General features: G+C 33.2%; 2 protein-coding genes across 6 annotated transcripts in view; one reads left to right on the forward strand and one right to left on the reverse strand.

Moving 5' to 3' along the window:
- Positions 1–9012, forward strand: part of LOC108693800 (histone-lysine N-methyltransferase SETDB1) — a 13520-nt gene extending 4508 nt beyond the window's left edge. For 3 of the 4 annotated variants that reach the window (XM_018202945.1, XM_018202946.1, XM_018202947.1), the window contains exons 3-14: positions 139–274; positions 389–529; positions 670–1034; positions 2605–2831; positions 2979–3384; positions 3494–3724; positions 6115–6459; positions 6660–6827; positions 6902–7210; positions 7306–7595; positions 7856–8180; positions 8521–9012. In XM_018202945.1, coding sequence (XP_018058434.1) covers positions 139–274; positions 389–529; positions 670–1034; positions 2605–2831; positions 2979–3384; positions 3494–3724; positions 6115–6459; positions 6660–6827; positions 6902–7210; positions 7306–7595; positions 7856–8180; positions 8521–8727 — 3150 coding nt within the window. In that variant the 3' untranslated portion in view covers positions 8728–9012. Of the gene's footprint in view, positions 1–138; positions 275–388; positions 530–631; positions 1035–2604; positions 2832–2978; positions 3385–3493; positions 3725–6114; positions 6460–6659; positions 6828–6901; positions 7211–7305; positions 7596–7855; positions 8181–8520 lie in introns of those variants that run through there. The other variant, XM_018202948.1, reaches the window with a different exon arrangement.
- Positions 9013–10633: 1621 nt separating this feature from the next.
- Positions 10634–13883, reverse strand: part of LOC108693794 (myotrophin-like) — a 32530-nt gene continuing 29280 nt past the window's right edge. The window contains exons 3-4 of one of the 2 annotated variants that reach the window (XM_018202940.1): positions 11596–11795; positions 10634–10653 (exon numbers count right to left, since the gene is read on the reverse strand). In XM_018202940.1, coding sequence (XP_018058429.1) covers positions 11619–11795 — 177 coding nt within the window. In that variant the 3' untranslated portion in view covers positions 10634–10653; positions 11596–11618. Of the gene's footprint in view, positions 10654–11062; positions 11796–13883 lie in introns of those variants that run through there. The other variant, XM_018202938.1, reaches the window with a different exon arrangement.

A 13883-nucleotide genomic window follows, 5' to 3' on the forward strand; every position in this document is an offset into this window, starting at 1 on the left:
ATTAATAAAATCGTTACCATTACCCCAAAAATGTAATTGCGTTACTGAAAAAAGTAACTTGTAACGACGTTATAAATAACGCATTACTTGCTCTGGTAAGATATATATGTCGAATAATAATTATTATCTTGTTTATAGCAATTAGTACAAGCCTTTGTAGAAAATAGATCACTATTAGATTGTTATTTTCCGGATCATACAATGGAAGTAGAAATTTCTGATAGCGATGATTCCGATGATGAGAAGAAAAAGGAGTTAGAGAAGGATAATAACGGTACATTAAGTATCTTCAATTATTCTTAATATTTATGGCATTAAAAAAAAGAATCTAATTTTACAATTATCAAAAATATATAAAATAACGAATGTTTTTATCATTTTTTTGCAGAATACATTCCAGAAGATGTACTTCTAGATATCAAGGATAAATTAAATGACACATTATCACATATTTATAAAAAATACAATGTGGAGCAGCATGCTAAAGTTGCATGTGAAACTTTGAAACAGAGATGGCGAGACATATGCGGTAAGACCAAGAGTTTCCAATTATTAAGATGGATTAACTATTGTAGATGAAAGCATAAGATGCATGTAAAAGTACAAACTTTTTATCTCTGCTTTTATTTAGATATAAAACTTGCTTTATATCGTATTATGCATTGACAGCGGCAAATGATTCTCTCAATACCGAAATACGGGAAATAATGCGTACTGTGGATAAATTGCGTAACAACTTATATGAGGACTTTAGACCGCAAATTAAAATGCTCGAGGAATTGCAAATAAACGATGAAATTACGGAGACTGCCCATCCGCTTGTAGCAACAAAAAAAGTAACGCAAGTACGTGTTCCACCTTCTTCGCTGTTGCAAGATAATCAGCTAGAAGTTTTAGCGATTGAACCATCATGTACTAAGGAAATAATAATTCCTAATTTACCACCGACTGGTCCACTCCTTAAACACTCTCCGGAAGTAGATGATATCGTTTATGTTATGAAAAGTCCAGTTATGCCATGGATTAAAGCAAAGGTTTGTAGAATCATCCATCTATTGGGTTGTCCGGAAAGTTCGTGTCGCAAAAGATTTAAATTTAATAAATGAAATTAAAAATGTAAATCTTCTGCGTTTCAATTTTTCTTCAAAATCGGCACGAACTTTCCGGACAACCCAATACATTATACGAGGGCAAATCAATAAGTTCTTAGAAAATCTGTCAGAGGGCACTCGCAGAGTCATGTCACATTACTTTTTGACAAGTAGCATTTCTCAACTGATTATTGTCAAATTTTGAGCGGAATTCATCGCGTGATTTCATTTCTGTTGACGATTAAAGAATTGAACGAACGAACAAAGAATTGACGAACAATTTATTTTTTATATTTTTTTGCAAAATGGAAAAAAAACGAGTTTCGTGCAGTGATCAAACATCTACATATGAAAGATTTAACGCCGAAAGAAATCAAAGCCGAGTTGGATAATGTTCATAGCATATCTGCACCAGCGTTTGCGACTGTATACAATTGGGTGAATGAATTTAAACGTGAAATTAAACGTATATCCACGTGTGATGCACCTCGTTCGAGACTGCTATTGAGGCTGCTATGCTAGAAATTATCAATAAAGTATCCACGATATTGTTTTGACTGATCGATGAGTGAAAGTGCATTTATTGAGGCCATAGGCATATCACATGGCATAGTGACTTCAATTTTGCACGAACAATTAGATATGAAAAAACTATTGGCAAAATGAGTGCCACGTTTGCTCACTGTGGACTATAAACGCGACCGTGTGACGATTTCAAAACAAGATTTGGAGATGTTTCAACGTAATCCAGATGAATTTCTGCATTATTGTGGACCAAACATGGATCCATTATTTTTTTCGAGAAAGAACAGTCAAAATAATGGATTTCACTGGGTGAACCAGCTTCGAAGAATGCGAAGACCGTAAAGGCCGTGATGGCCACAATTTTTTGGGATACACGCGATATAATTCGATATCGATTACCTTCCGTCGAAGCAAACGATCAATGGCAATTACTACGCAGCCTTATGGACTGTTTCAACATTTTAAAGAAAAAAACGTCCTCATTTGGCGAAGAAGAAAGTGCTCTTCTATCAAGACAATGCACGAGTTCACACCGTGCTCGGCACCGATAGCCAAATTCAACGAATTTCGTTACGAATTGTTTCCCCATCCAGTATATTCGTCCCCGTAGATTTAGCCTCCTGCGATTATTTCTTGTTTCTAAACTTGAAGAAATGATTCGGAGGAAAGAGATTCACCATCAGAGAGCAGCTTATCGTCAAAACAGAGGTTTATTTTGAAGGGTTAGACAAATCGGACATATTATTCGGATGGCTTGAAAAAATTGGAGAATCGTTAGATCAAGTATATTGAGTTGAAAGGAGACTATGTTGAGAAATAAAAATGAATCGATCAAAAAAAATATTTTACTACGTTTTTCTAAAAACTTATTGACTTGCCCTCGTACATCTGTATTGTATTTTATTACACAAAACATTTCCTTCGCTTGTATTTTAATTAAAGGAGGAGAAGAAATTGACAAAATTCTAATACAAAGATCCTTCTGTAGGTACTAAATATAGTTTCAAATCCATGGAACATTCGCGTGAGACTTATCCAGAAAAAATACAATGCGGCGATCAAAACTGTCTCTGGCAAACTGCTAGCGACAACCGAATTGAGTAAAGTTATGATCCCAGTTGGAACGCGAGTTGTAGCAATATTTCACGATGTTGTTTCTAATAATTACTACAGCGGAATAATTGCTGAGACACCAAAATCTATAAATAAATATAGGTGAGCGTTTAAAGGTTTCTTTCGATTTATTTATAGGAAATAATGATAGTAAGATATACAAATTTTTCTATGTGAGAATTATGCAAATTATGTATTATATTATTGTAATATTAAATCATTTAATATTACGTTACGCATTTATTACAGATATCTCGTATTTTTTGATGATGGTTACGCTCAGTATGTTGTACATAATGACATTCTACTAGTTTGGGAGACTTCGTCGCGCATTTGGGAGGATATTCCTAGCGAATCGCGAGAGTTTGTAAAGAAATACCTGGAATCGTATCCTGAAAGACCAATGGTGAAATTGCAACCTGGTCAAATAGTTAAGACTGAATGGAATGGTAAATGGTGGCTTGCGAGAGTCGTACAGGTCGATGCGAGTTTAGTGCAAATGCATTTTGACGCCGATAAGAGAACTGAATGGATTTATCGTGGATCAACTAGATTAGGTCCTTTGTTTCTCGAGGTACGGAAGGCCAATGCGAGGCAACAACTTCAACAGTCTGGCAATGTACATACTCGACATCGTATTCCTGCTCCATCCAATGTAAGTGAACAAAACTTTGAAAAATTAGTTTAAAGAGGAATTTTAATAGTTTTGATTGATAATATTAAAATAGTGTATATCCTCTGTTTATGATTTGTAATTTCCATAGAAAAATAATTTACCTTACGTTGAATATACATCCAATGTGGAAGAGGATGTTACACAACATCTGCAAGCGGAGAAAGCAACAGTGGCTACAAATGTAGCGTCTATTACACCATCTACTGCACTGCAACAGCCGCGTGCAGTAGCTAAAAAAAGTACTGCCAAAAGACAAAATAATATAGATACTACAACATACAATTCAACCGTGGAAACGAAACCGTCACATAGTATTGTTGTGAGTAAATTATATTAATTAAAGAAATACTGACATAAACGTATCATTTTGGAGAAGAGGCAAAAATTTAACTTCACGCAAATTTAATTTCACAACATTAAAATAGTTACATTAAAGCTAGTCTTGGAGAATTTTGCCAATTTTTCTTACAAGTAACGTATGAACCATCAATTCCGCAATAAGCATTTAATTTTTCATCGTAAAAATTTTCATAAATTAATCTAAGCTATAAATCTTAAGCCACAAGAAATTAATCAATCACAATCAAATGTCTCAGAAAAATAATCAACTATAATTGGTCAATTTCTTATGATTTGAGATTTAAAGATTAGGTAATGGCTTATTGTAGAAACCCTATACTATAGCACTTAGGCTCATTTCTAAAAGCATAATATTGTTCTTTTATTTTAAAGATGAATCAAACTCAAAAATAAAAACTTATATAAAGCAAATGTTACAAATCGATAGAAGATATCAGAAGACGATAACAAATCTAATTTTCCAATTTTTTTCCATTTTTTATATGAAATTTTACAGACTGCAATCTGTTATGATAGATATATAAGCTTAAATCCGCTGTTTTTAAGTCAGAAAAACACTTTTTTTTTTCCTAGGAAGCAAAAACAAATTTATTCAAAGTACTTGCCCTCGCTAATTATACATTTTTCCCATCTTTCGGACAATTTATGTATACCACGCCAAAAAAATTCCTCATCTTTCGAGACAAACCACTCATCAAGCCATTTTCGGACGTCTTCGTAAGAATCGAAGTGCCGCTCAGCGAGCGCGTGACCCATCGACGAAAACAGGTGATAGTCAGAAGATGTCAAGTCTGGTGAGTAAGAGGGATGGGGTAGCACTTCCCAGTTAAGTGTCTCCAAGTAGTTTTGGACTATTGTTGACGTGTGCGTTGTCGTGGAGGAAAATCAGCCTTTTCGATAATGCGGCCTTTTTTTACGCAGAGCACGGTGCAATTTGATTAGTTATTGGTGGTAGCGGTGAGCATTAATAGTGTCACCAGGTTTTAACAGTTCATAGTAGATGACACCTTCCTGATCCCACCAAACGCACAGCACCGTCTTCCGTCCGAAGCGATTTGGTCTTGAGGAAGATATTGATTGGGCGGGATCAACCCAAGATTTCTTTCGTTTAGGATTCTGAAAATAGATCCACTTTTCATCGCCTGTCACAATCCGATGCAGGAACGACTTTCTTTTTTGTCTGGCAAGCAGAATTTGGCATGTGTTTTGGCGTCGCTCCATTTGCCTATCGTTCAGTTCATGCGGCATCCATTTTTCGATCTTTTGAACTTGCCCCATGGCATGTAGCCGCATGGAAATGGCTGCTTGAGAAACATCCAATTGCTCGGCAAGCATTTTTTGCGATTAGGTATCGTCCTCGTCCAAAAGAGCCTGCAATTGACAGTTCTCAACCTTCCTGGGCCGATTTTCACGCTTCTTGTCACTCAGGTCAAAATTGTCATCATTGAACCGGCGAAACCAATCTCTGCACGATAAAACATTGTTGCCATAGACCTCCACAAGCATTTGATGCGATTCGACAGCCGATTTCTTCAAATTGAAACAGAAAAGCAAAGCTTCCCGCATATGCTTTTTTTTTTTAGTAAAAAACTAGACATGATTACGAAAGAAAAAATGTATGTTGTTGTATGAAATTGCTGATGATGTGCATTGGTTAATATTGACAGATGTCAAACACATAAAAAAAAGTGTGTTGTGTGCCCAGGGTAGCTTTGTACGCTCACTAATGCCACCTATGAGCAAACAGCGGATTTAAGCTGGTACATCTGGTATGTATTTTAATTCTAGAAAAAGCATTTTTTTAAAAAGCAATATCCACTATATTTTGTAGTGTCCCTGATGGAATAATCGCTGAGATCGTGTAATATCTATGAATATGATAGGTTTTAGTTATTTTAGCGATTTCAGGAGCACCTCCAAAAAAAAATAGATATTGTGCAGTTAACATTCACTTCTTTAGAAGACGATAGAGTGCAAGGTAACATTTTGTGATAACAGGCAAAATGTAAATTTCTTCAAATTTTATTAGTTTTTTCAAAAATTATTATAAAATCTTATAATATTTCAGAATTTATATATATAATATGTAAGAAATTTGAGAAAGACGTTGCTTTCTTAGCATTTCTGGAAAGTGTTTTATTTCTGAGAAATTTTGTTAAAAAGTTATACATTGTTATAAAATTATACATTTTTAAAAAATTGGGAAATTTATATATGATTAATTCTAAGAAAAATTTTTGCCAGAAAAATTGTACAATTATACAATTTCTCTTTTTTTCTCTCTGCATATATTAGCATATTATAATTAATCAATATAATATTAATTTTTTATGCTGTTCATTTTTTTAGTTTTATCATACACAGAGGAAATACGAACCGAAGAAATACGTTGCCCACAAATGTGGGCCAAGATGTATTAAAGGTATCAAGGTTTCACATGACGATTTAAAAGGGCTTTCTCCACTCTCTATTCCACTTTTGTGCGGCTGGCATCGTCAACTTTGCAAATTCTCTAAGGGCAAGAAAGTTATATTATATCAGACACCGTGCGGCGTCAGATTGCGAAATATGGAAGAGCTACATCGTTATCTTCGCATTACCAATAGTACATTATCTGTCGATCTATTTGATTTTGATTATTGGGTGCGCGCTTTCGCTGACTTCGTTGTAGAAAAATGTTTTATCAATATCAAAGTAAGTCGTCAAAATTAAAATATAAAGACTTATCTAATGACATAATTGATAGATTAATGTGAACAAAAACTATTACTATAATAATTTCTCGTAGATATTAGAATATTCATATATTGTGTTGTGATATATTAAAATTATATAGATATTAAAAATTATATTAAAAAAATATGAAAATATGATTGTGATTTCATATTTAAAAGGATCTCAGTTATGGCGTGGAAAATGTGCCGATACCATGTGTAAATGACTTGGATCACACTCAGCCGGATACTATAAGATACACTACGCGTCGGGAGCCAACGGAAGGTGTTTATCTAAATCTAGATCCTGCATTCTTATGTAGCTGCGATTGCGAAGACGATTGTCAGGTATAAAATCCTACAAAGTCGTGCGTAATAATGTGAATTTACGCATTATTTTGCTTTACTGTGATGACACATAGGATAAAGAGAAATGCCAATGCTGGCAGCTAACGATACAAGGAGCAACTTTAGGAGGAAAAATGCCAAACAGCGCTGTTGGTTATATTTATAAACGCTTGCCAGAACCGGTGACCACAGGAATTTACGAATGTAACTCGGGATGCAAGTGTTCTGTAAAAACATGTCTCAACAGAGTGGTACAGCATCCGCTTAGATTAAAATTGCAAGTGTTTAAAACAGGACCGCGTGGTTGGGGCATAAGATGCCTCAATGATATTCCCCATGGTGCTTTTATCTGCATTTACGCAGGAAGATTACTTACCGAACAGGTACGGAATAAATACACCAATCTCAGTTCTTAAACTTGTCTATTTGTATTCATTTATTATTTTATATCTGCTTTTTTTTATTTTATATTATATAGGGCGCAAACGAAGGGGGTAAAAATTATGGTGACGAATATTTGGCAGAGTTAGATTATGTGGAAGTAGTAGAAGGTTTCAAAGAAGGTTATGAAAGTGATGTTCTCGAACCAGAAATATTAATGTCATCTACAGAAGATGACAACAAAAAAAAAGCTGATGTAAGCGACGAGGAAGAGGATAATACAAAGGAAAGTACTAATGATTCGGATGAAGATTTCAATATTGACAGCTATGTGGCTTCTTGCAATAATGATTTGTTAGAAACAACCGCGGAATCTTCGTCCATTAGGTAAGTATCCGTTGTATTCTATACTACTAACTTATGAAACATACTTTATTTTATTTAAAAAATATACTTATGCGTGAAACACTACCATAATTGCACGTCTCTTAATATAAGTATATTATACATAATTATTAATTTCTTAGACTATTGTTATTGCATGAAATATTTAAGAATCTTTCTTTTGATTATTATAACAATTATCTAAACTATCATATAAATTTGTGTAAATGAAAAAAATTAATAAAAGAACTTTATAATACTAGGAAACGTCTGAGGAAACGGAAAAGACACGAAATAGACAATCAACCAGATGTATCTGAAGAAAACAGCGATGATGAAAGTATTACAAGAGGTTTGGAAAATACAGCAAAATCGTCCACTAATGAACATCAAGATATGATTAATATCAGTGACGACGATGATAGTAGAAATGACGTAAGAAGAGAGCCAAGTAGATTCGAACCTAATTTAGAACCAAACCAAATAGAAAGACTGACGTTCAAATCTGTGAGAGATTATTTCGGTGAAGACGAAGCCGTTTATATTATGGATGCTAAAACGACTGGAAATATTGGCCGTTATTTGAATGTAAGTGACAAAAGATTACAAAGTATTTAATTTTCTATTTTTTTCTATCATTTAAAAAAATGATCTTTGAATTTTTCAGAATGTTTTAAAATTTCACGAAATTATTTAACATCCTTAATCATGTGATTTGATATCTTTAACATGAGAAACATATATTTATTTTAAAATATTTCTTTAAATATTTATTTAAAATATATAAAAATTTGTGGGATTTGATTTTTTATGAATTATGTAGACTTATCATATTGCTAATTAGTATAATTTCTCCAATTTCAAATATTTATGAATTATAATGTTTAATATAAATCATTCTTATACACATAAAAATTGTCTTTTTCAGCACTCTTGCGATCCAAATGTATTTGTACAAAATGTATTTGTTGATACACATGATGTGCGTTTTCCATGGGTAGCTTTCTTCGCGTTACAATATATAAAAGCTGGACAAGAGCTTACATGGAATTACAGTTATGATGTAGGAAGTATACCGGGCAAAGTGATCATTTGCAAATGCGGTGCAGCTAATTGTAGAGGTCGTCTTCTGTGAACTGTGCATTTTATGGTAATAAATTTTGTTCTTTGTAAATAGAATTTGTTTTCTTTAGCAAAGTCAATTGATATTACAGACATTATTTCTATCTTTATCGAAAAAAATTTATGATGCAAATGAGCAAATACACGAAGACATGAAACATACATTTATTTTAAAACATTTCATAAAAATGTGCGATTTCATTTTTTATGAATTCTGTAGATGTGTCATATTACTAATTAACTATAACAATTTCATGTAGATATTTAAATGTAATTTTATATATAAAAAAATATATTTCTCTTTTCTTTTTTTTTACTTCCTTTTTGAAATATGATATCGATTGGTCACAGAAAATGAAAGTAGTTCATAACAATAATGTATTGTATTTGCTTTACTTTTGATTGTACATTCTTAGCATCCATTAGACACGTTACACGTTAGCATTACAAACATACTATTTTTTTTATCGCAATTTATACATCGTAAAATTCAACTCAGTACACAAGTATTTTTCAAGCACTTTGTAGCACTTTGTTTAAGAGTATAAGAAATTCATCGTCGCCACAAAAATATCAAATTCAATATGGAATAATATGCTTTATGACATAAAAATGTATAAAAATTTTCAGGATTTATAAATTAATAACAAACAATATCTACCTTATAAAATAGATCAAAATATTTAGCAAAATTACATTTTGTGTGTGTGTGTGTGTGTGTGTGTGTGTGTGTGTGTGTGCGTGCGCGCGTGTGTGTGTGTGCGTGCGCGCGTGTGTGTGTGTGCGTGTGCACGCGTTCACATAGAAGAGTCCCGTTAGCGCACAGTGAGATAGCATCCACTCACATCGGCCAGTAAACTTTTCTAATAACTTTTCACTGGTTTATCAATGAGAATATTTTATTTCAAATTGGTTAGTTAGTGATGTGCTGTGTGTCAGGATCTTCTCTGTGTACACAATTGTAAGTTTAATGTGATTCTTTAGTAAAGTACTTTAGAAAATTTAAGATGTTTCACCAAGTCTCGCCCAAAATCATTAATATTAGGTGTACAACTTTGCTTCCACCGTTTTTTTCCGAAATTCAAGGCTTTATTGTAAAAAACTAGTTATACATTTATGATTCAAAATATTGTCCATCGCTGGCCATTACTTTCTCCCATCTTTCGGGTAGCGTACGAATCCCGCGTCGAAAAAACTGGTCATCTTTTGAGGCTATCCACGAATCGATCCAATTTTTTACTTCTTCATAAGACCGGAAGTGCTGGTCAGCCAGGCCGTGTGCCATTGATCGAAACAAGTGATAGTCAGAGGGAGCAACGTCTGGAGAATACGGCGGGTGGGGTAGGACTTCCCATTTCAACGTTTCCAAGTATGTCTTGACCACTTTCGCAACATGGGGTCGAGCATTGTCATGCTGCAAAATCACTTTATCGTGTCTCTCGTTGTATTGCGGCCGTTTGTCTTTCAATGCTCGGCTCAAACGCATCAATTGCGTTCGATACCGATCGCCTGTGATTGTTTCAGTCGGTTTTAACAGTTCATAATACACTACGCCGAGCTGGTCCCAATATCAAATACAGAGCATGACTTTGGACATCAAAATCACCGTTCTTGAAGCGTTGAAACCATTCACGACACGTTCTTTCACTAAGCGGCCTCATCATAAGTATTTGAGAGCATTCGATGAGCCTCAGCCGCAGATTTTTTCATATTGAAGCAAAAAATTAAAACTTCCCGCAAACGAGAATTTGGCTCGTAAACTGACATTTTCAATCGAGAATAACTTTATGATGCAGACACAAATCGACTAATGTTTCTATGGGGTTATGTTGACAGATGCCCAAGTTTGTTGCATGACGTCTATGATCTTTTTTTCGACCACTACTTACCGCTAAAGCCATCTAGGAAAACGGCGGAAGCAAAGTTGTGCACCTAATATCTGCATAATTTAGATAAAATATTAAAATTATATGTGTATCTTAATGAAATAATAGTATGAAATAATAGTATGTGAAAATGATGAAATAAAAAGAAGTTGATTCTTGTACAATTTGTCTTTGTGACAATTTTGCATCATCGAGTTACAATGTACACCTATAAGCGAAGTTTTTATAAAGGAAAATTTGTAAAAAAGAAAGATGAAGAGAAAAGAGAAAAATTATCCAATTTGCAATGGAATCAAGAGCTGCATTTATCAAATAAAAACAAGATCAGGTTACTGATTTTTGCCATTTCAACTCTTTTAAATATCTTTCCAAAATAGCCATTAATCTTTTAATTTTTTTTATCATTACAATCGTAATTTTTTGAACCATTACATTATTATTTTGCTTTTAAAAAATCTGTGGTAAGTATATGTGTGCAGTTACTCAAAGAAATAGTTACTCTGAGCTTTATCTGTAACTAACAATAAATTATAAATGTCAAAAATTACATTTTCAATATTTTTTTTCTCTCTTATTTCATTGTTAATCTACTCTACAATTTTGCACATGTCAAGTTTACTTCGACTTCATTATATAAAGAAATTTGGCATTTCTGGTAACTTGATTTATTAAAGAACCACCTTAAACTAAATTAACTTTTGTAACTTGTTTTAGCTACAAAAGAATAATATTTTGTTATGATAAATCTGTAACTTATATGTATATTTAGAACCATGAAGAATTATTGCAAAAAGGACAGCTCTTCATTATACAATCTCTCGACATGCAGTACATTATTATAAAACAGTATCCACGTATCTATCTTTATTTAATTTAGAGTGCTTAAATATATGACATATTCTAGTCATTATAGACAAAAAAATCAAAGCTGATAGAATAGTCTCTCTCTCTATAAGGAGGAACATGAACATACCAAAGTAACAAAATTAGAATACCGCATTTTGTTTATGGCTTTATGTTAGTGGAGTTTCAGGAGCTGTTTAATCTCATCTTTCTCGGCTGCGTCCAGATAGCTTGTGCCATCTGGCGTTAAACCATCTGGTTTAGCGCCTTTTTCCAATAGCAATTTTACGCAGTTCGTGTGTCCCTCCCATATCGCTGCCAACAACGTTGTGATTCCATGCTTATCTGTAGCCTGCAAGAAAATATACTTGTCTATTGCACTTAATAATAAACACGGGGATGTTCTAAAACACTCCGGAATATATGTTAAAAACTAAACCTAGGAAAAAATGTTTTAATGGGCTTTTTACAATAAGCCATTATATATGGAAATTATTTAAGAAAATTTTACAATAAGCCGTAAGAAATTAACTATACCATAATAGCAAAATGTTATTTTTAAATTATGCGCAAATTGGCAGCAAACTCGATCAGATTTTGATTATAAAATCATAGCCATCTGTGTCCGCATTTGGCTATGGATTTGTCGACAAAGTCTGCTGTTTGTGACATGTTTTGCCAACAGATTGTTGACAAAAACTATGGTGAAAGGATAACATGGTGTATGCAGTTGGACAATGTCTTTTTCTAAATCTCTACCCTCTCTGTCTAGGAATTGTTCATAAGGTTCAAAGGCTACCAACTGTGAAACGCGAAACAGGCTGGTATTCATAGTCGATTCTTAAGACTGTCTTAAGTAGTCTTGAGATGTCTTAAATCATCTGAGGGACTATATTAATATCTTAAGATATTATATTTAAGACGTGTTAAAATAAAAACGGATTATGAATACCATTCCATGTTTAGCATTTCACAATTAGTAGGACTTCCATACAATCCATAGACAGAGAGAGTAGAGATTTAAGAAGAGATACTGTTCAACTGCACACACCATGTTATCTTTTCCACCATGAATAAAACCGAGCAGAATCTGCTGGTATAGGCTGTGTTTCAAAATTTACTGCCAGTACTAAAAATCTATAGTGCATGCAAAGTGAACTATAGATTTTCAGTACTGGCAGTAAATTTTGGAATATAACCATAATCTGACAGCAGATTGTGAGCAGAAACTGAGCAAAGCCTACTGACATAACCTGACGGCAGCAAAAACCGAACAAAATCTGTTATTTTCATTTAAATTAATCGGTTTTTTATAAGAAATTTTGCGTACACAAAATCATTATGTAATTATACATAATTATATATCTATATATCTATATTGGTGTAAAAACTGGAAACAAATACATTTTTATTGTTAAAATATTATTGATTAGCTTCACATTTCAAAATATACATGAGAAAGTTATAAAATAATACTCAACAAAATACTCAGAGATTCAGAAAGTACACTATGAAAGAGCTTTGGAATCTCTAGATTTGCTTACGATTTACATACGCCAATTTTTATAGATTCCTGGGCATTTTCTTCTTACGGGAAGCAAGTCTCGGAGCGGGGCCGTATATGAAAATGACAGATCTTGTTCGGTTTTTGCTCGTAATCTGCTGTCAGGTTATGATATATCTGCTGTAGCAGATTCTGTTCGATTTTTGTTACCAATTTACTGGCATAGCATGTCAGCAGGAGACACTGGTAGTGTGGCTAAGCTATGCACAGCGACACTACCGTGGCTACTTTATGCGAGACCACGAGTTGTGAGGATATTTTTAACAACAGTTTATTGACATTGTCTGATGATAAATCTCTGTCAACTCTATGTACACTCTACATCTCTATGTACATCTCTATGTACAATTTATTGCTTTTCTGCAATCAAAAATTGGTAGCAGGCTTTGCTATCAGGGTATAGTCAATTATTATTTTACTCATTTTACACATTCGACCGTGATTGGTCAATTTCTTACGGATTAAAGCTTAAAACTTAGGTAATGGCTTTATTATAAAAAAAGTTTCAGACAAAAATTATATGATTTAAAGGGGGATAAATAATGATAAAATCAATTTTCAAAAAAATTGATTATTTTAAGAACACATCTTTTTTCACTCTACTTTTTTTTTAATTTAAATGAAATATGATTTTTTTTTACATATGATTTCTCTAATTATTCTGTGTATGAAAATATTAAAGTAAGTATGGGTGATACGTACTGATACATTAAAAATCATTTGGAAATCATTCTTTGGTTGGGGCCAAAAAGGGAAGATTTTTTTTAACAAAAAGATTGGTTTAAAATAGCTTCAAAGATGATTTCCAATCGCTATTTTGAAAAAAATTGATTTTTTTACACATTATTACTGTGTAAAATGATATATATATATATA

Source organism: Atta colombica, unplaced genomic scaffold, assembly GCF_001594045.1.
Source record: "Atta colombica isolate Treedump-2 unplaced genomic scaffold, Acol1.0 scaffold99, whole genome shotgun sequence".
In the NCBI taxonomy this organism is placed as follows: Eukaryota; Metazoa; Arthropoda; class Insecta; order Hymenoptera; family Formicidae; genus Atta; species Atta colombica.